The following is a 22,752-nucleotide window of genomic DNA, read 5'->3' as shown; positions in this document are numbered from 1 at the left end:
CATGGCTAATTTTTGTATTTTTAGTAGAGACGGGGCTTCACTATGTTGGCCAGGCTGGTCTCAAACTCCTCACCTTGTGATTTGCCTCCTTGGCCTCCCGAAGTGCTGGGATTCCACGTGAGCCAGTTCTATTGTTTCATTAAATTTCTATATGTGCAGTATTCTGCATCTGCATATAGAATGTACTTTGTTGGACAGACCGTTAAATAAAATGCAGGTTATTTCCAACGTTAAAGTACCTGCAACTTAAATGGATTTTATAAGAGAAGTTTTCAAACAAATAAAAACCCTAGAAAATGTCAGAAGAATGAAGAGTGCAAGGAAATGTATAACTTAAAAAAAGCTATTATGTTTATGCAAAATTGATATATTTAAAGTCTTTTGATGCAGTGTTCAATTTTAGGTCCATAAACTGTGTATTTCACAATTAGTAAACCTAACTGCAATACCTTCTTTTCAAAGTATAAAACTTTAACCCTTTTGCTATTTAGGAAAAAAGTGCAGCTTGCTGCCAGCGCTAATTTAATTTTACATAAACACACTTTTTGAGGCTGAAACAAATCTTACTGATTTTCAGTGTGAAGATAAAATAGAAAAACTATTCTTAGAGTTATTCTAAACAGAACTTTTCTCTTATCCTAATGTAACAGAAATGTATATGGTGTTACATTAGGATTAGAGACAAGAGTATTCTCAGGGCAAATAGGAAATGGGTTAAAAATTGTCACACTTTTTTCTTTTTCTTTCCACTAGGAGTCAGAAGAAATTAAATCAAATGAGCTTGATGCAAAGCTTAGAGTCACAAAAGGAGAACTTGAAAAACAAATGCAAGAAAAATCTGACCAGCTAGAGGTGAGTGAGTAGTTTTGCTCTTTATATATCCTAAGTTGCATAATAAGTACAGAAAGAGAAATAGTGAGAACTTATTGCCATCTGCTTTTAAGGCCTTTTGGAAGGAGCAGGCAATAAATCTTAGATCTAGTTTAGCACATTATGATTTGCTGTTTCTTTTAAACTTTTTTTAAAGATGCATCATGCCAAAATAAAGGAGCTAGAAGATCTGAAGAGAACATTTAAGGAGGGTATGGATGAGTTACGAACACTGAGAACAAAGGTAATTCAATCCTTAGTTATGAATCCAGGATCAATATAGAAATGTTCCATAATAAAAGAACTCGGAGTAGAGTAGAATAGCAATTTCCTAGCGACTTCTTTTGTTGAAAGGTAAATGTCTTCAATGTTAGTCCCTTTAAATTGTTTGCCAAACATTTCTATTTCACAGCACATTGCTGTTATCTATAACTTATCCTTGGGCCTCTCATCTAAAAACAGTCTCATCAACAAGTCAATTGGAAAGACGGTTGGACCTTAGAACTATGTCAGAAGATAATAGGAAGGCTGTGTTTTTCCTGGATATATTTAATAAATGGATACAGTTTTAATGTCCAATAATCTATTAAGTCCTCTTCAGTGTTTATAGCCTTTATTGTAAGATTAGTATCTCTTCTAATGTGAATATGAATGTGTATTATTCATTTATTTAGAAATACTCCTTTAACCACCCTGAATTTGAGATCACTTAGTAATTTTAAATTGTTTTTGATACATCCTATTTGTTCTTCATGCCAGTTTTTTGAGGTAGAGAAGATATATTCTTCCTTTTCAGATGAGGAGATGGTGATTCAGTAAAAAATGAAATGATGTGCTAAAACACCCATGACTGAATCACAAGAAATCTGTGACTAAAACCTAAGGCTGTAAGCTTTGCATTATATTTTCTTACATTAATGCTGCTTTAGAATTTTTACATTATTAATATGTAACCACTATATATATAAAATAGTTTATAAGGAACAAAAAGACATGGTTTGTAACTTGATTACGATCATTTGATAGGTGAAATGTCTAGAAGATGAACGTTTAAGAACAGAAGATGAATTATCAAAATACAAGGAAATTATTAATCGCCAAAAAGCTGAAATTCAGAATTTATTAGACAAAGTGAAAATTGTAGATCAGCTACAGGAGCAGATTCAAAGGTAAAATGAATAACTTCTGTTTGTTTTAATAAACAAGCTTTTAAATTCTGTTTCAAGGTTTTCAAATGCAATTATTGCATTAAACAAGAACAATTTTTACAATTTTAATAGCTGAAATTTTAAAATTTTTTTCGCTTTATTTGAACTTCTTTGGATTATCTTTGAATTCCCATCATGGCTTTTAAAAATCAAAGTTTATATTCCTTAAACATTGGTAGTGGCAATTTATAAGACAGAATAGGTTTATTGAGCTTCTTATCCATTTCTTAGCTTCAAATTCTGTTACTTATGTACAGTGTTTACTTTTTCTTCTAAAAGGGAAATTTAGCTCTAGATCTTTGCATGTGTATAGCTTGAGGTCCAGAGCTGACATTATTCCTTGGTTCCTTCTAAAACCAGTTGAGTAGATTCCACTTGTGACATTACCTGACAGAACCTGGATTCAGTTTGAAGCCAGATTATCTTCTTTTCCACAGCTTACTGTTAACTAAGCTGCTGAGTGTTGCTAAATAAATGTTTACCATCATCCATATTGATTCTGCTAATAAATTCATGGTCACTAACCTCAACTGGGAATATTAATGCACCTAATCTTGCCGTATATCCTTGGTCAGAGGCTTCTCCACCATCTTTGTAGCATCTTAAACACTACCACTTTCTTCACACTTCAGTTTTTCCTCTTACCTTTCTATGCACTCTTGGCAGGTGATTACTTCTTCACAGAAAAAAATGGGAGCTGTCAGGTGACGGTTCTATCAACTTTTTGCCATCAGTCCATGAACTGCCTGCATCTGCAGCCATATTTTCTGTTGTTATCATGGAAGAAACAATCTTGTTATCATGGAAGAAACTCCTCTCTGAATCAAATTAGTCTTTCTGCTTCTTCTGTGGATTTCATCTCTTCTGCCTTCTTGGGTTCTGTCTTGATTATTCTTCTTTATCCTTTATCTCTTATTTCTCTACTCTCTTTTTCTTTCTACATTTGAACATAATGTCTTTTAAAAATATCAAAACTCCTATGGCTTTTCCCTGCCAGCTTGTATTTCTCCTTTTGTTCACAGCCAGGCTTTATAGAATTTTTTGTATTCATTCTCCATTTCCTCACTTCATATGTTCTGTGTCTCTCCACTTCATTCTAACTTCTACCAAACATGTTATTGAAAATTACTAATGCCTCTCCGCATATGGTAGATACATCTCAGACCCACCCTTGCTTGAATTTTTATTATCTTTTAGCACTGTTGAATTCATTTGTCTTTCTTGATATGCTTGTTCCTTTGGCTTCATTTCCATAATGTACTGATGTTCCTCTCACCTTTTTGGCAACTCCCTCTTAGTCTCCTTGGCAGGCTCCTCTTTCTGTCATAAAGTCCTCTTGTTCTAATTTTATTGTAACTTTGGGTGATCCCAGCAATTTTTTAGAGTATGCTGCAGGACTTTCACATCATTATCTTTAGTCCTTTTCACTAAGCTCCAGGCACAAGTATCAAAGATACCTCAAACTTCGGCATGTCCAAAATCGGTTTCTGTGTCCTGCTCGTAAATATGCTTCTCCTCACACGTTCCTAGGATGAATGATGAGTGCAGCAGCCATGTGACTGTCCAGCCCAGCAGGCTGGGGGCCATCTTTGGCTCTTCCTTCCTTCCCCTCACACATCTAACCAGTCACAAAGTACGAGTGTTGCTAAGTCTATAACATCTATCAAGTCCATTTACTTTTTACATTCCTGCTACTACTTCCATAGTCCAAGCTATTACCAGTTCTCACCTGGAAAACTGCCACCGTTTGTAAACTGCTTTTTCTGCTTATATCCTCTCTATTTTCCAAACTATGGTTAGCATAATCCTTTTTAAAAAGGAAATCTTAAAACTGTTCATTGATTTCCCACTGCCTCAGAGATTGTCTAGTGAGTTCCAGTGCCTTAGCATGACTTGTTAGATTAGTGACCTGTCCCTTGCTGCTTCTATGCCTTCCATTTTTCACCCTTGTATTTCAGCTATAGCTGTTTAACAGATGTTAATGGATTGTTTCCTATGTGCCAAACTGTGTGTGAAGTGCTAGGGATATAGTACAGTTCTCTTCATCAATATTGAACATCTGTTAAGACCAACAAGAAGTCCTCTTATTCCCTTCCCAGCTTTTAGCACATACTGTTCCCTTTACCTGGAGCATATTTTATTCTCCAGTAACTCCGCCTTTGCCTTTAGGTGAGGGATCAACAAACCATGGCTTACAAACCAAATCTAGCCCACCGTGGCCTCTTTTAGTAAATGAAATTTTTTTGGAACACATCCGCACTCATTCATGTAGTGTCTGTGGCAGCTTTCATTGTATATTGACAGAGTGGAACAGTTGCAGCAAAACCATGTGAACCAGAAGCCAAGCTTATTCCCTATCTGATCTTTTAAAGGAAAAGATTGCTGACTCCTGCTTTAAGTATTGGTTTGAGCATCACTTACACTAGTTTAGGCAAACCCACTCTGTGCTTTTATCATCAAAAAAAGTTTTTTTACAGTCATATAGTTTCCCCACTTGACTAAAAGCTCTTTGAAAGCAGAGCCCATGTTGGTCTTGCTCACTTTTCTTTCTGGCTCTTAGTTCCTGGCATATATTAGGCATTTATAAATATTTGGATGAACAAATAGAAGTACCTTTATTAAGCATTTGACTAGATGAAAATTCCCCAGCCATTAATGTAATGTCTTTTAATGGTTTATTTTTTTTTCCTAAATATAAACTTTGTTTTTTAGAGATAAACAAGAAATTGAAAATTTGAAGGAAGAAGTGGAAAGTCTTAATTCTTTGATTAATGACCTGCAAAAAGACATTGAAGGCAGTAGGAGAAGAGAATCTGAACTACTATTGTTTACAGAAAGGCTTACTAGTAAGAATGCACAGCTTCAGTCTGAATCTAATTCTTTGCAGTCACAATTTGATAAACTTTCCTGTAGTGAAAGTCAATTACAAAGCCAGTGTGAACAAATGAAACAGACAAATATTAATTTGGTAAGTATAAATTTACATTTCTTTAAAATAACAGGAAACACAAATTAAATTTCCCTAACAGTACAAAAGTAGTGGTAGTTGAACTAAGCTCTTTTCTTGGTACCAACTTTCTGACGGTTTCCACTGCTATAAGAAATCTCAGGGGTTTTTTTGGGAGACCGAGGTTGGTGGATCACATGAGGTCAGGAGTTTGAGACCAGCCTGGCCAACATAGTGAAACACCGTCTCTACTAAAAATACAAAAATTAGCTGGGCGTGGTGGTGGGCGTCTATAATACTAGCTACTCGGGAGGCTGAGGCACAAGAATCGCTTGAACCTGGGAGGCAGAGGTTGCAGTGAGCTGAGATCGGGCCACTGCACTCCAGCCTGGGTGACAGAGTAAGACTTTTTCTTAGAAAAAAAAAAAAAAAAAGAAATGTCAGTTTTTCCTCAACTGTTATAATTTGTAATAAAATTTCTTCCTAAAATGATTATGAAGAATATTTAATATTTTACTTTTGAAAATGAGAAAACTGCTTTGTGTCCGTCCTAACTAGGATCATTATATATTTTTTAAAGGGTACTTTATGTTTTTATAATTTATGAGAGTGTCTTCAAGTTACTTATAAAAATGATTTGAGACTTTAGTCCAAAACTTCAGCAACCTGTATCACATGTTGTTTGGTACATATAGAATGACATGCTCGTTATTGTATGCCTCTGCCTTGCTATATGAGAGTTTTGAAAAGCTCAAGTAAACGAAACCTGGCAAGGAATAATAATAGAAGAATCTCCACTATCAAGAACCTTAGATTTTTAAGGTTATAAACTGTGAGCATTAATGGAAACAAACATACTCAAATTGGTGGTTTTTGTTTTGCTTACTATTCAGGAAAGTAGGTTGTTTAAAGAGGAAGAACTGCGAAAAGAGGAAGTCCAAACTCTGCAAGCTGAACTCACTTGTAGGCAAACAGAAGTGAAAGCATTGAGTACCCAGGTAGAAGAATTAAAAGATGAGTTAGTAACTCAAAGACGTAAACATGCCTCTAGTATCAAGGATCTTACCAAACAACTTCAGCAAGGTATAAAATTCTTCCACACTTAGACCGTGAATGTGTTTTCTTTTGATCATTAAGGATTTTATTAGGAAAAAAATATATTTTATGGTTCTACCACATTGATTGAGGCTGTCTGTTCTCTTTATTAATATTAGTAAATCAAATTGCTAAACTTCTTGAATTATGTGAATAGTCTTTTATACTAAAAATATCTTGTATGCTAAAGGACATTTATTCACTGAATCACAAAACATGAGAATTGGGAAAGCAATGTTAGGGGCGTTAGTATGTAAACTTTTGATCACATACTCCTGTCAGTAAAAAGTGCTTAGGCATTTGTTCTCCAATGTACATATGTTTATTCATAAATTAAACATACTTTACTCTTTTATATATATTAGAAAACATGAAAAATAGAAATTTTAGAACCTTATCTTTAGATATGAATACATACAGCAGTTCTGATGTCTTCTCTTTCACATGTCTGTGATTTCTTTTGTGCTGCATCTAGGCTACTGGCATCTAGGGTGCAGATAATCCAGATGCATCCTCTGACTTGGAAATTGTTGTGACTTAACTCTTCATCTGGGTCTCAGGAAACAGACCCCAAAAAGTTATAAATTACCCAAACACAACTGACTACTAGAACTAGATCCCAGATTTCTTTCAGTTAAAAATTCATACAATTGTTGGGTGTCTGTGCTATATGCTTGGGATACAAAAATAAGACATGTATTTCAACCTCCTATTCTCTCCTATTTCCCATTGCTTTCTTTGTGTTAAAATAGAGTGAAAGATAGTAATAAGCTAAAAGGGACTTAGCATTTACTTAATAGGAATATATTCAGATATTTGCCATATAAGTATAGATGTAATTGAAGGGAAATTTGGAGGAAATTTCTGGTACTGTTAGGAACTTCTAAATCTTTCAATACTTTAAAAAGTTAACTCCACTGTAATTAAGTGATGCCAGTGTCAGTTATAATGTTGTTTCTGTATATTTTGTACTTGTACATTTTCAAATGACATTTTATATGAATGACACAGCCCTCTGCCTAAAGTATGTATTCAGCAACTTTCTCTTGTCTATGCCATTTTGCCTCAGTGATTTTAGCAATTAAAGTCAGAGATGGTGGGAGCAAAAGGTCCTAATAATTGTGAGGAATAATCCACTTCTTTTTCCTACAGCACGAAGAAAGTTAGATCAGATTGAGAATGGAAGCTATGATAAAGAAGTCAGCAGCATGGGAAGTCGTTCCAGTTCATCAGGTAAAAAACTAGTGACTCTAGTTGTTATTTCATGATTGATATAAAAATAAATAGTGTGTTTGGCTGGGCTCGGTGGCTCATGCCTGTAATCCAAGCACTTTGGGAGGCTGAGATGAGTGGATCACCTGAGGTCAGAAGTTCGAGCCTGGCCAACATGGAGAAACCCCATCTCTACTAAAAATACAAAAATTAGCTGGGTGTGGTGGCTGACACCTGTAATCCCAGCTACTCAGGAGGCTGAGGCATGAGAATTGCTTGGAGCTGGAGGTTGCAGTGAGCTGAGATCACACCATTGCACTCCAGCCTGGGCAACAGAGCAAGACTCTGTCTTCAAAAAATAAATAAATAGCATTTTTATTTCAAAAAGTATTGATATGCTTTGTTTCATTTTGAAGTATAAAAAATAGTGGTTATATATAATTGTAAAAAATATTTCTGGTTAAATATTTAAGTTCTATTCATTACCCAGGATTTCAGGTTTGTCATGTGATCTGTCTCCCTACTTTTTTTTTTTTCTTTAGAGACAGGGTCCTGACTCTGGCACCCAGGCTGGAGTGCAGTAGTGTGACTTTGGCTCACTGCAGCCTCAGCCATAATCTTCCCACCTCAGCCTCTCAAGTAGCTGGGACTATAGACACATGCCACCGTGCCTGGCTAGTGTGTGTGTGTGTGTGTGTGTGTGTGTGTGCGCGCGCGTGTGTGCGTGTGTGCGTGTGTGTGTGTAGATGACACCATGCCTGGCTAATATTTATTTGTGTGTGTGTGTGTGTGTGTAGATGAGATCTCACTAAGTTGCCCAGGCTGATCTCGAATTCCTGGCTTCAAGTGATCCTCCCACTTTGGCTTCCTAGAGTTCTGGGATTACAGGTGTGAGCCACTGCGGCCAGCCCCTTCCTTTTTCTAGCCTGATGCTGCTTTATTCTGTGCAACAACCTACTCTTTCATTTTTTAAAATTCAAATTTATATTAATTCATACAGAGAGATTTGGTGTACAGTAATCTCTCTTTTTAACACCCAAGAACCAATGAAGGTGTTACCATTGTGTATCAGATTTGTACATGTATATTCACATGTATATATTTTTAAATCTTTTAGTTTTTCTCGTGATAGATGTGCCTGTGTTCTAAAGTAAAAATGAACAGAATCTATAAAATTATGATTGATACCATTGTGAAAATGACAATTAGCAAAATATCAGTGTTTGTGTCTTTTTTGGAATGCCAAGAACCATGCTAAGCACTTTAAACATACCATTTATTCTGCAGAAAAGTCATGTGAGGTAGGTATTATAATTCTCATTTAACAGATGAGGAAACCAAGATTCAGAGAGGGTACATGATTCACCCAAAATCCACAATGAGAACTCGGACTCAAGTCCTTGCTTGCTACTACACTGTATTACTCCCAGAGGTTGCACGTTAGGAGAAAACCATCATCAGCTGTTACAGTAGTGGGAAAAAATGTGTAGTAGAAAGAATATGGATTTGAAATTATAGATAAGTATTTAGATCCCAGCTCTGCCATTTATTTGTTATATAACATTAGGTAAGATATATTACCTAAAGCTATAAAATGGGATTGTAAAAAAACTAATCTTTGTAGGGTAAGGAGGATCAAATTCTCATTTATATTGGTAAAAGTAATACCCAACACTACATAATGCTTACTATATGCCTTTTTCTAAGCACATCACATATATTCATTTAAATGAGGATAACAATCTTGTCAGGTAAATAATGTCATTATTGCCATTTTAAGATGACATAACCAAGGCACAGAAAATTAAATACCTTGTCCAAAGTCATATAGCCAGTAAGTGGAGTAGTATTTGAACTTAGGCAGGTTGGCCTCAGAGCTAAACCCACTATATTGTAACCTCTCTTTTTCTGTCTCCTCTCATACTTCTGTTCCTCTCCTCCCTTCCTCCTCCTCTCTGCTTTGTTCTATTATAGTTTAATTTTAGTTTCACTTTAGACTTGTTATTCTTTTTGAGATCCTTGTTTCTCTGTTACCACTTCCTGAGAAATACAGTATACACCTGTTGGTACCTCTGTCGCCAGTATATTCGGAAAGAAGAACCGAGGCTAGGTATGACCTGTGTTGTCTTCTGTGTCCAACTCTGTTAGAGTGAATATTTGAAGATGATGCTGGAATAAATAATAGATGAGAGATGACGTTAGATTAAGCACAGTATCTAAACTGATTTTTTTGTCTTCAGGGTCCCTGAATGCTCGAAGCAGTGCGGAAGATCGATCTCCAGAAAATACTGGGTCCTCAGTAGCTGTGGATAACTTTCCACAAGTAGATAAGGCCATGTTGATTGAGAGGATAGTTAGGCTGCAAAAAGCACATGCCCGGAAAAATGAAAAGATAGAATTTATGGAGGACCACATCAAACAACTGGTGGAAGAAATTAGGAAAAAAACAAAGTATGTATTATTATGGTAGCGTAATCTTCAAAATACCATTACTTATATGGCAAAGTTACTGTTTTCAAAATTAGTCATATCAAGAGCCTATCTTTCAAAAAATAATTGTAGTTATTCAATTCCCAGTCTTTTATGATTACCTATTATGTTCTAGGTTTTGGGAATACTAAGATGAAATAAAACACAAGTCTTTAAGGAAAGGTGATAGAGAGTTCAGTTGATGTTAATATTTTTAAGATAACTTAAACAACTTTAGATTTTAAAAAGATAATGCTTTACTTAGCTTTTTATTTTTATGACTGTGGTTCTAAGAGAAATAATGGAGTTGTGCATTTTTTTTCCTGTTGGTTAGGGCATAGTGGGATAATTTATTGAGCACCTAGTAGTACAAGGCACTGTGCCTGTGGCTTAGCAATATCTCATTGATTCCTTACAACCACTCAATGAGTGAGTTCTCTAATTTTGCAGATAACTGAGGCTCAGGTCAAATCACTAAATGTTCCAGGGTCACCATTCATCCCCTGAGTGGCAGACCTAGAGCTAGAGATCCAAACTCTGGGGAATGTGCTGCACCACATTCCTCTCACAAATACTGTGTTTATGTAAATAAAAGTGTTTTTATATTGTAGGCCTTTTTCAGTAACTTTTTAATTTTTATTTTGAAATAACTTTAGACTTATAGGAAAGTTTGTTTGTGACTATTAAAAGAAAAAGAATAAAATACAGCAAGTTCTAAGTCTAATAATAGAAAACAAAATATTAACAGAAATTGGAACAATAAAGAAATTGCTCAGCCAGGTATGGTGGCTTACACCTATAATCCCAGCACTTTGGGAGGCCAAGGCAGGAGGATTGCTTGAGGCCAGGTCAACCAGCCTAAGCAACATAGCAAGACCCCATTTCAAAAAAAAAATTATTCAGGCATGGTGGTACACATCTGTGGTTCTAGCTGCTCGGAACGCTGAGGCAGGAGGTTTGATTGAGCCCATGCAGTGGAGGCTGCAGTGAGCTATGTTTGTGCCACTGCACTCCAGCCTGGGTGACAGAAGGAGACCTTGTCTCTTTAAAAACAAAAACAAAAAAGCTCAAATTTTGATTAATAAGGAAAGAGATAGAAAAGCAATGTTTATGTGTCTTTACTCTGAATGCTACAATAGAACAAAAATGAGGTAGTTTAAGAAACCATATTAGAAAAGGAGAATTCTTTTCTAATATAGTTAGGTTATTAACCTAATACTTATTTTATACTTGTCTTCATGATTAGTTAGTTGACTTTTGCAAATTCCTTTTTAATTCTTCAAGTGCACAACTGATACTATCATTTTGTTTTGCAGAATAATTCAAAGTTATATTTTACGGGAAGAATCAGGCACACTTTCTTCAGAGGCATCTGATTTTAACAAAGTTCATTTAAGTAGACGGGGTGGCATCATGGCATCTTTATATACATCCCATCCAGCTGACAGTGGATTAACATTGGAGCTGTCTTTGGAGATCAACCGAAAATTACAGGCTGTTTTGGAGGATACATTACTAAAAAATATTACTTTGAAGGTATTTGTATTTCTCATTCATTTACCAACCAGTAAACATAGCAAAACAGTGCCTGTTTCATAGTCTGATCTAGCAATTAGATGGGCTATTTCTGTAATGCAAGGCGGTCATTCTACCCAGAGAGAAGTTTCATGATTTCCTCTTTTTGAAAAGTATAGTTTTTTATATTAGTGAGGAAATAGCAAAAATTAATTTTGCTATTTGATAGACACTAAGATGAGTCATTAATTTGCATTGGATGGGCTTTGACATATAATTAGTTTTAATTTCTGAAATAATATTTTAAGATTATGGCATTTCTGATTTATTTTCCAGCTTTTTTTTTTTTTTTTTTTTTTTTTTTTTCTGACCCAACTATTTTTTTTTTGCTGTGGGTGGGCCTTGAAAATTAGTAATGAATCTAAAAATAATTTTTAAATCAATAATAGTAATCATTTTATTCATTAAAAATTAATAGACGGGAATACTTTACTGAAAACTGCTGTGTCCCAGGTTTATCTGACATAGCATTTAGGACTAACCACTCTTTCAATTTCAAAATTTAGGCAAAAAATAGTTCAAACTGAATTGTTTTATTTATTATACTTAGCCATTTTGTTTTTCTTTCTTTTCGCTCACCCCAATCATTAAAGGAAAATCTGCAGACACTTGGAACAGAAATAGAACGTCTTATTAAGCACCAGCATGAACTGGAACAGAGGACAAAGAAAACCTAATACAAGCCTCTTGCTCAGTAAACAGACAAAAGCCACACAGGAGTAGATGCCACTGACCACTATTGTTGGAAACTCTCTTCCACTTTATGTTTCAGCCAGTAAAAATTTGTTTTGCTTCATCTGAACAAAAAAGTATCCTTTTACAATATGAATGCATTGCTGTATGTATTGTAAGACTGAAAGCTTTAATGAAATTTGTTTTTGTATGGTACAATATAACAGCCTGTCATTGAATCTCAACAACTTAATTTGCTTATATTCATATGAAGTGTTGAACATTACAAGGGCTTTTATAAAACCCTTTGCTCATATTTCTTCCCTTTAAAACATACGATGTCAAAAATGACTCGCCTTTTAAAAATTATTCATGAAAAGACAGGTGGTAAGCATCAGTAATATGCTATTTGTCCAACATCAAGACAACCAAAAAAAATGATAAAAATTTTTGTTTTGCATTCCAGCAAAACATTGAGTGAGTTTTAGGGATGCATATGAAAACTTAAATCTTTTAATTTCAGTTTTAATGAAAGCTGAACTTGATAGGAAAGCTAGCTGTTGGTAACTAGCAATGAACAGGCATTGTTTGCCTCTGTCAGGTTTTCTTATCTGCTTGGGGTTATGTTTTTTCAGATTCTGGTTGTTTGAGTTAATGGCTGAATTTCTAAAGTTTTTAATTACTTAAAATGTTATTTTAAATTATATATTAATTTAGAAAATTCCTGTGGCATTTACTTATATTTTAAATTGTGAAATGGATTCAATCATTAGAACAGAGAGATGAATAGTTCTTTGAAACTGAAATGCTTTAGTTTTACTGATACTGTGTAAAGATAAATATTTATGAAGAACCATTTTCTAAGAGAAACCAGCATATGGCGCTATTAACTATTTCATTGGAGCACCATTCTTGGCCATTGATATATTACTTATGCATTATAATGGAGTGACCATACAGGTCCCCCAAATGTGATGTTTCAATATATTTATTTGAAACATAAAGTCGGCCAGATGCGATAGCTCACACCTGTAATCCCACCACTTTGGGAGGCCAAGGCAGGAGGATCACTTGAGGCCAGGAGTTTAAGAACAGCCTTGGCAACACAGCAAGACCCTCATCTCTACAAAGAAATTTTAAAAAATTATCCAGGCTTGGTGGTCCATGCCTGTAGTTCCAGCTACTTGGGAGGCTGAGGCGGTAGGATCACTTGAGCCCAGGAGGTCAAGGCTACAGGTGAGCCATGGTCATGCCACTGCACTCCAGCATGAGCAACAGAACAAGACCCTGTCTCTTAAAAGACCTCACACATACCTAAAATAAGTATATCTTTGTAACCAAAGGAACTTAATTTTAGAGCCAAATTTTTCTATCTTGTTGGATTTTTTACAATATTTAAGAAATACACTTAAGTGTTGCCATGGTATCAATATTTCTATGTCATTGAATTTTTTCTCACCCCTTATTATTTCTCACTTATAATTTCTGAGTATGATTTTTCATATTTTATTATTTTCAGATCATTACCATAGTAAGATACTTTGGCTCTTGCAGCAAGCCTTGTTTGGTTTGGATTTTTGCTTTCCTTTTTCTCCCACTAAGGGAATTAAGTTTTGAGATGATGGATTAAAAGCCTGTGAAGAATTGTATGGGCTCTAAAAGTTGGGCTCATGGTGGCAATATCCTTTTAATGTGTTTTAACATTTTTAAATCAACTTAGCATTGTTTAAAAAGATAATTACTAAGGATTAGATTATGTAATGAATTTTTTTTCATATATATTGAGTTAGATGTTATCCCAAAACCAGTATCTTTTCACTTTAAAATGAAAATATATGTTCAAAGATGTTTTATTTTTAGAATAGTTCTAAAAAGTATTAATCTTAACATAATGTGTCCTGTTTTTTTACCAATAATAATTTATCAAAATAAGGGAAAGTGCAATCAAATCTGAATTATTTTACCACTTGTTTCTAGACATACTACTTAATACTCCTGAAGACTACTTTGAGTAGGCAGTGTAACTGAATTTTTCTAGTTTCTTATGATACAGGTTCATAAACTACAATATTTGTTTTTTTCCCCCAAGGCACAAAATGTATAATGGAGACCAAATCGTGATCAGATCCGTAGTGTCATATGCCTGTACACTTTAAAATATATATACAGTTTAAACAAAAATGCACATTCCAGTATTAATATTTGTGCTACCATCTACAAACAATATTTTGACTGTATTACCTTTTTGCCTTTAAATCTTAGAAACTATGGAAATTTTTTGAAGAAAATGCTTTAGTTTCCTTTTGTTCTTCAGTGTCTACTGTGTGCTTTTGTATGTGGATCAGGACTGAGCAAAGTAATCTACATAGATCAGAGATACCTATCTCTATACTGATTCACAGACAGCTCCTGATGTAAGGATTTAGAGGGCCTTCTCCTGTCTAAATATATGGTGAGAAGAATGGGGTGTCTGGAAAAGGAAAATGATCTGGATAAATCTGAGACCTGGTGGGGGGGGAGGTTTGTTTTATATGTTCATTATTAATTGTACATATCAAAGGCTGTTTTGGTTAGTTAGCAATATTTTGGTTTCTTTGAGCTGGAAATATTTTTTTCTGTGTATGTATATGTATGTATACACTTCAATAGTTTTAATTTTAAAGTGAATACTTGCCGTGATTCCGTTTTCCCCATACCACTTCAGACGTTATTAGCCTGTTCATTTTTAAGGATCTTGAAATGGTAGATTTGGGCAGAAGACTGAATTTGAACTTTCATGGTGGCTTTTGTTTTTACTTTCCATCTTCATAACCATTTAAAGCAATGTAGCTTGAAATTCAATTTTATCAGGCTACCAACATGTTATTTATTTATTTAATAAACACATTTATTGAAAACCTACACTATTGTATTGGTACCATACAGGGTATTGTGTTTATACTAATGAGCAGACCAGACAGGGCATTTCCATCCTCATGGAGCTTATGGTCTAATGAAAATAGCTGGGGCCAGGTGTGGTGGCTCACACCTGTAACACCAGCACTTTGGGAGGCCGAAGTGGGAGTATTGCTTGAGCCCAGGAGTTTGAGACCAGCCTGGGCAACATGGCAAAACCCCATGTCTACAAAAGATACAAAAAATTAGCCAGATGCAGTGGTACATGCCTGTGGTCCCAGCTACCCAGGAGGCTGAGTTGGGAGGATCATCTGAGCTTCGGAGGTTGAGGCTTGCAGTGAGCTGTGATTGCCACTATACTCCAGCTTGGGTAACAGAGTGAGACCATGTCTAAAAAAAAAAAAGGAAAGAAAATAGCTGGAAGACAATCAGAGCAGGCCTTAGGCCTCTGTGGCTCCTCAGCCCTTTGTAACTCGGCTGAGAAGAGGGTTTATCTACTTGTGCAAGTGGCCCGGAAATCTCACTCTTACACGAGGCTTTGGAGAATCCTCTCAAAGGTACGCTGAGAGCAAATTATTGTTTTCCTGGTGGTTCTGCACATTTCCTAACTTTTGTCACAATTTGGGGTTTATTTTTATTTTTATTTTGAGACAGAGTCTTGCTCTGTTGCCAGGCACCAGGCTGGAGTGCAGTGGCATGATCTTGGCTCACTGCAACCTCCACCTCCCGGGTTCATGCACTTCCCCTGCCTCAGCCTCCCGAGTATATGGTACTACAAGGTGCGCACCACCACGCCCAGCTAATTTTTGTATTTTTTAATAGAGATGGGAGTTTCACCATATTGGCCAGGATGTCTCGATCTCTTGACCTTGTGATCTGCCTGCCTCAGCCTCCCAAAGTGCTGGGATTACAGGCATGAGCCACTGCGCCCGGTCCTGATGTTTATTATTTAAGAAAAAAGAAAAATCCAAAGACCATAAAATGGCATTAGATTTTTTTAACCATTTTATTAAATTATTAATGCCTATTTGGTGCTCGTAAAGATTAATCATGTCACACATGTTTCCAAATTTTTTTTGCAGTATATTATTTTCTACAAATTGTTACATGCAAATTTAAACCAAGATAGTAAAAGAAAAAAAAAAATAGAATCCTTAATAATGTAAATGTTGTTATTCTGCTACCCAGGTGAAAATATTTTTATAAATCATATTGTCATTTATGCTTTATGAATGTTGACTCCAGTAGCCTATTTTTCGATAACTTTTTTTTTAAAAGCAGTTTTTTTTGACACGAAGATTGTTCATTTTTAACTAACACCTGTTGGTGGCACTAGAAACCTGAACTTTTTCAAGGATGAACAAAGAAATAATTGAAAAGATAATCTAAATATGGAGAATTTTCAGGAAAATAAATGAAAAATATAATTGTATATTAAAGATGTATTTTTCTTCTGGAATGGAATTCTTTTTTAAAAATGCAAGTGGCTATCCATTTTGACTGCAATGATGAAACTTGTTTAACTTCCAGAGGACATATGTCTGTGTGTGTGTGTGTGTGTGTGTGTGTGTGTGTCTGTGTGTGTGTCTGTGTGTGTGTGTGTGTTATACAGATAATCTTTGATTACATTGTTCATTTTGTAAATATATTTCTGTATAAAATGAAGCTTTTCAAGAGGATTCTATGTATATATTGTACTTATTAAATAGGTAATGCCTGTTTACCAACTTGTAGTTTAATGGCATCTTTAATTATCTGTTTACATACACCATTTACTAAACAGACTGATTCTTAAGACTGTTGGCAAGGCTTATTTTTAGCTTCAGTTTTCTTTTTTTAACTAGACTGGGAATTTTTGCTTTCTATAGTTGTCTTTATTTTATCAATATGAATGGAAGTCAGTGAACAATAAGCAAATGAAGTTGAGTGCCAGGTTGTATTTTAAATTTGTGTTTTAAAAAGGCCAGCAAAACTTGGCCTTTGTACGCATTGGTTTTCACACTGCTATAAAGAACTGCCCCAGACTCAGTAATCTATAAAGGAAAGAGGTTTAATTAATCACAGTTCTGCATTGCTGGGGAGGCCTCAGGAAACTTACAATCAGGGAGGAAGGGGAAGCAGGCATGTCTTACATGGTGCAGGCGAGAGAGAGAAGAGGGAGGAAGAACTTGCAGACACTTATAAAACCATGAGATCTTGTGAGAACTTACCCACTACCATGAGAACAGCATGAGGGAAACCATCCCCATGATTCAATCACCTCCTACCATGTCCCTCCCTCAACACATGAGGATTATGGGGATTGCAATTCAAGATGAGATTGGAGTGGGGACACAGAGCCAGACCATATCAGCCTTTTACAAAAGACTTTGGGCCTGTAGATACATGAAGATTTCTTATTTGATAAGCCGGTGATGTATTCAGATTTTCCATGAAATTATAGAACTCACTTGTCATGTAATCTGACTTCAGTAATAAAGAAGTAAGTATTTTCAATAAGAAGACACTAAAATGGCATTAATTTAATCAAGTGAATATTTATGAAACACTTCACATCACACGGCATTGGTTCCCATTGCTCTAACAGTTCTGGTACACTTAGATTATGCCAAATAACTTAATGAGTTCTCTATTGTAAAGAATCTCCTGAAATCAAGATCTGTAGAGTAAGTGTAAAATTAGTAAGGAAAGCTTTCCAACATACTTAACAGTCTGCTTTCAGTAGCTTGTGGATTTGTTTGCAAGAGAAAGGAAGATAAAGGGAAAGAGGGTAAATTGAGGAAAGATATTCACTGTGGTTCTTGATTTAGGTCCACGTAGCAGGAGAATAGTGGCTTGAACTGGAGGTGATAATTATGAACAGAGGCTTTTAGTGGCTCCTTTGTATGCAATTAACTGTATCAAAGTACCGTTCATGTGGTCAGCATGACCTGAAGGCATAAGATTGGAAGGCCATCCTGATGAACTTATATCTAAGTGTTTTTTCTTAATAAAATCAGCTTAAGTTAATGCAGAATGAGTACCTGCTCCTTGAGGAGCAGCAAGTCGAGAGTATTCCTCTGTGATTAACCAATGCTAATGCTAAGTTTTAATGATTGTCTGAGAACAGTGTAACCAGACATGATATTTCTGCCCCTGTAGAGATGCTCTGTTAATTATTAATTTCTAACTTAGATTTTTTTTTTTAAAGTACACTTAAAATTTGGCAATAGACAATAAAAAAGACTGCTTATGGAATACTGTTATACTAAACTTCACTTAACAGGATGTTAAATGCTTAGAACTAACTTTTCCCCAGAAAAACATTAATGGAAACATAATTGCTTTTCAGACTTGATAGCTGCTGCTTCAAAAGGTGGATTTACACAAATACCAAATTAAAAAAAACAAAACTTTAGTACATCATGGACTGCATTTATTTCTGTATGCATCCACATTTCAGCATTTAGTGGACCTGAACAGGAAGTGGAAAAACAAAGCAATTTGCCGGGAGGGCAAGCCGGCCAGTTTCAGGGGTCTGCTGTGCACACCGAGGTCTTAATCCCTGCTGAGGATCTTCAGAAGCAACCTCAACACCAAACCCAAAATATGCACCGGATCAAGGTTTTGTTCCAGCTGTCACATTCCAAACTAGACCCCAATGGATTGCAAGGATGACCAAATGACAGCCCTATTTAAAACTTCTTCAATTTTTAAAAGCAAAATCATTACAGAAAAAAAAAAATTCAGAGGGATCATGTGTGCTTCTGAGTGTCTTCATGTGGCCTTTCTCCAAATTTAACCACCAAGAACTCTGAGAGCTAGCAGGTCTGAGTAACCTTGGTGTCAATTCTCTTTATCAAAACCTGAGCTAAAAACAATGCATTAGCTGATGATGACAGCAGAAAGTGGCAGGGCTGAGGACCCAGTATTCATTTTCCAGCCTAGTGGAGAGCGAATAAGTGTGGTTCCAAAACTAAGCAAGGGAGGTCAGGGAAACTTTCCAGCCTTACCTAATGGCTTCTGGCCAAAGCAAGAAAGGGTCATGGAAAGTGTTGGGTGGTGATGGCCCAAAAGGAACTTGAGGAGGAGAGAAGAAAAGGCACCCCTCAGTAAAGCTGGGGAAGAGAAGATACGGTGAAAGCCCTAAATTCCTCATTGAAAGCCAATCTCAGAGGGAAATGGAGGGGTTATAATCCATGCTTCAGTCAAAGGTGGGAGTGGAGGAGCATGGGGACAGGATGATGGCTTGGAAGGGTCATCATTTGAGACTTAAACCAGGGAGGCAGGCAAAGCACCCCACATAACCAGCAGCAGTTCCACAGGCTGCCGCCTGAAACCTTCACATCTACTTCTGTTCAACAAGAAGATACTAAAATGGCATTAATTTAATCAAGTTAGTATGTATGATGGAATATTTCACATCACAAGGCATTGGTTCCCATTGCTCTAACAGTTCTGGTACACTTAAATTATGCCAAGTAACTTAATGAGTTAACTACAGGAAAGAATCCCCTGAAATCAAGATCTGTAGAGTAAATGTAAAAGTAGTAAAGAAAGTTTTCCAACATAATAGCCTGCTTTCAGTAGCCTGTGGGTTTGTTTGCAAGAGAAAGGAAGATTTAGGGTAAGAAAGTAACAAGTCCCCCAGGGTGGAGGGCTGTTTCAGGGAGGGTAGAAGCTGGGTGGGGGGTAAAGAGAGAAGGCAGAGCCCCCAGGCCATGTAATCAACAGAAAGGTGATAGTGCGATGTGTCTTTTTCACAGTTAAATGTGCCCCACCAGTTACGATGGAAATCAATTTAAATATACTTTCTTGATCCCAGAATTTCAACTACGTTGACAGTAGTTACACTTGACAGGATATTTTATCATAGTACAACTTACATATTTCAAATGGACAAAAAATTAGTATCATTTAGTATCTTAAGAGAAATTTCCTTTGAATGGGAGCTTCCTTTCTAGTTCTTTGAGGTCTACAAGACCTATCTAGAAAATTTACTACTGTGGAAAATGAAGACTCCCTAAATTGAATTGTAGGGAAGGGAAAGGCCCGTGGTTTTTCTTTTTGATTAATTGCTGTAATACTGTCCTTCAGGAGGCTGACGGAATTTCATATTTTCTTTAGATATTGTTGGGCGCTGAAGCTCTTGCAGGATGACTTTGATGCTTTATGAATTCTGTCATTTTTCTAGCATTGACATGGATCTTGGGCCCACCACTCCATTGGAATTATTAACTCCATGTTAATTGTCATTACAAATCTTACAAAGGGGGCACTTCTGGGTATGTAGGTCCACATTCTATTTTAAGGCTGGATATTTGGTTTTCATAAATTTTTCTTGGAGGCCCAGTCATCATCCCTGTCCATCCTGTAAGTGACATGTCTTTGTCATCTTCTAGACCCCAGCTAACTGTGCCATCTCCTCTTTTCTGGCCACCTTCAAGTTCTCCTAGCAGTCAGAAACTGCAAGGGACTTTTTTACTCCCAAGCCTATGGTGGCTGCCATCTTCCATCACTGTTGCTCCTTAACTCACATTTAAGAGACTTCATGCTTATTTAAAACAAAACAAACAAAAAAAAAAAATTCAAGATGAAGGGAAGCATATATTTAAGAAGTATTTTATTTCTGAAGAATTTCCAGCCTTTTTCCAACAACCAGGCTTTTTGACAGACTATCTGGTCCCAATTGCACTCCATAAAAACAAACAGGATGTTATATTCAAAAGAATCTCTACCATCTAACCCAGTCAAAAGTTCTGTTGAAAGTTTAAGATCCACTGAAATAACTAAGCTTGTCCATAGTTAACTTCTAGTTACAGTAACTCAGGAAATACATTAAATACTAGAGTGGCTATCCACATCATCCGTTTAACTGTGTAGTATTTTTGTTTTTAGCTACTAAAGGCCCAAGGATGTGGGGAGAGTGTTTTCAGCATCTTCCCACTTTGCTTGTCCCAAGAAACATCAGTTAAACTTGCCACACTACCTAAACTTTCTTAGTCTGGCCCCTTTGGGATCTGACTAGGGAAGACACCCCCTGGTTCCCTAGCTTGCTGCCCTTGCTCTAGGTCTGCCGCTCTGGGGCTAACCACCTCTGGGAGAATCACTTTGTGTCTTCGTTCTTTCCCTGTTAGAGCTCCTATCGATGCCATCTCTTCCAGAAACCAGGTAGGTCCCCAAGTGTCCATACCAAAGGAGTAGGCTTCTTTGGGCTCTGAACTAGCTTGTTCCTAGATTTTGTGTTTTGCTTTGTGTTAATTTGAGGCCAGGGTGGAGGGGATTGTGGGGAGAGCCTGCTGCGACAAGCAGGCTGCAAAAGGTGTGTTTCTGGTGTCTCTAATTGGAATTCCAAAAGTCTGTCTCGTAGAAATAGTGAATACTCATAAATAGTGGATACTATCTTAAGTATATCTTAAGTACTCATAAATTTTCTCATAAATAGTGGATACTATCTTAAGAACTTGCCACAGCTTATGAATAACAAAGGATTCGTGTGCTTGCCTGAAAGCACTTGTCACTGTTTTTCTTTGACATGATTAAATGCCTTCAAAGCTCTGAGGCACCAACTTTCAAAAACAAGTTGAAGCAGAAGTACCAGGTGCCTTCCAAGACATTGGATGATCCAGTCTCACAAAGGTGCTCTGAAGTTTAATGGTTAATACTAGTAACTTGTATGTCAAAGTCCAAGATGTTGCTGATGATTTTTAAAGATCATACTCGACCTACAGGTACGGTACAGTTCCCATTTCAGCAACAACTTGATATAGAGCAGGAGAGAATGTTTTCTGTGCCCACCCGACCCACAGAACAAACACGCCTTACCCGAACAACAAGCAGAACACTTCTCACTGTCCAGAGCTGGTTTGGCTGTATCTGCGTTTCCTCCATTGTCCTGTTGGGGTGGGCTTTTATTTACCAGGTCAGTCAGGTGAGTGAGAGATGAAAGAGAAAAGGAATCAAGTTCAGCAAGATTCCTTGTCAGCTGAGGTGGCAGGAGCGCTCCATGTTACAGACAAGCTTACATTTGCGTTGGATGGCAGGCATTCTGCCTGAAGTGGAGCTGGCAGCCTTTGGGCTGATGTAATGTGTTTATGGAGGATGTTCCATGGCGATTCCTGATGTCACTTTGTACCTTTTTAATATTATATAATATATATTATACATTAATAGATTATTAAATATATATTATTATATAACAATATACTTGATAATTATAAATCAACCTAGAGATATACCAGCTTAACATGTATGTGTGTATTTTTTAACAAGGGGATTCTGGAAAGATACACACTGAAGTCCTAGCTGTGGTAACCCTGTGTGTATGTGTGTTGGAGGGATGGTGAAGAGAATACAGGGGTTTTGTGGAATTATGTATTATGTAATTTAAAGTTGACTTTTATGAACTTTTTTTAAAGAACCAGTTCATCTTACGAATTATTCAGAGTATACCAAAGCGTTTTTCCAGGTTAACCTGTTTTCAGATGCCCATTCACAGATAAATATGCAGCACAGAGTATTGCAGTCTGTGGAAATGAAAAGCAGGGACTTCACTAGTTTTTTTGTGAGGGTGGAGTGGGGTAAGGACCAAGTTCGAATGCAGGTGGGGTCTGGGGGGAATAGTTCCCACTTCCTGGTGCAGCTGTCTACCTGATCCATCCCACCACGAAGTGACAAAGCCCCGAGTGGTTCTGGTTACCTGTTCTCAGCGGAAGAAAAGTAGCTCCATCATCATACATGGACACATTTTGTCCCCAGAGGCACTCTTCTGCAGTTTCCAAGTCTACTTAATGCTATAGTTAGAAAGCAGACTAGTATTTAGCAGCTATT

At 36.5% G+C, this 22,752-nt stretch overlaps 1 protein-coding gene and 1 pseudogene across 5 annotated transcripts in view; one reads left to right on the top strand and one right to left on the bottom strand.

Moving 5' to 3' along the window:
- The window catches only part of CCDC186 (coiled-coil domain containing 186), a 55,057-nt gene extending 40,108 nt beyond the window's left edge, over positions 1 to 14,949 (top strand). For all 5 annotated transcript variants that reach the window (XM_017537639.2, XM_017537635.2, XM_017537636.2 and 2 more), the window contains 9 exons: positions 754 to 852; positions 1,028 to 1,114; positions 1,897 to 2,039; positions 4,791 to 5,046; positions 5,919 to 6,108; positions 7,273 to 7,353; positions 9,573 to 9,783; positions 11,118 to 11,337; positions 11,970 to 14,949. In XM_017537639.2, the coding sequence (XP_017393128.1) occupies positions 754 to 852; positions 1,028 to 1,114; positions 1,897 to 2,039; positions 4,791 to 5,046; positions 5,919 to 6,108; positions 7,273 to 7,353; positions 9,573 to 9,783; positions 11,118 to 11,337; positions 11,970 to 12,053 (1,371 nt within the window). In that variant the 3' untranslated portion in view covers positions 12,054 to 14,949. The remainder of the gene's footprint in view (positions 1 to 753; positions 853 to 1,027; positions 1,115 to 1,896; positions 2,040 to 4,790; positions 5,047 to 5,918; positions 6,109 to 7,272; positions 7,354 to 9,572; positions 9,784 to 11,117; positions 11,338 to 11,969) is intronic.
- Positions 14,950 to 17,521: 2,572 nt separating this feature from the next.
- On the bottom strand, positions 17,522 to 21,722 carry LOC108310552 (annotated as a pseudogene).
- Positions 21,723 to 22,752: the final 1,030 nt, after the last annotated feature.

Source organism: Cebus imitator, unplaced genomic scaffold (assembly GCF_001604975.1).
Source record: "Cebus imitator isolate Cc_AM_T3 unplaced genomic scaffold, Cebus_imitator-1.0 Scaffold104, whole genome shotgun sequence".
NCBI classification, from domain to species: Eukaryota; Metazoa; Chordata; class Mammalia; order Primates; family Cebidae; genus Cebus; species Cebus imitator.
Note: the sequence above shows the minus strand (reverse complement) of the source record. Positions and strands in the feature narration are given on the sequence as shown.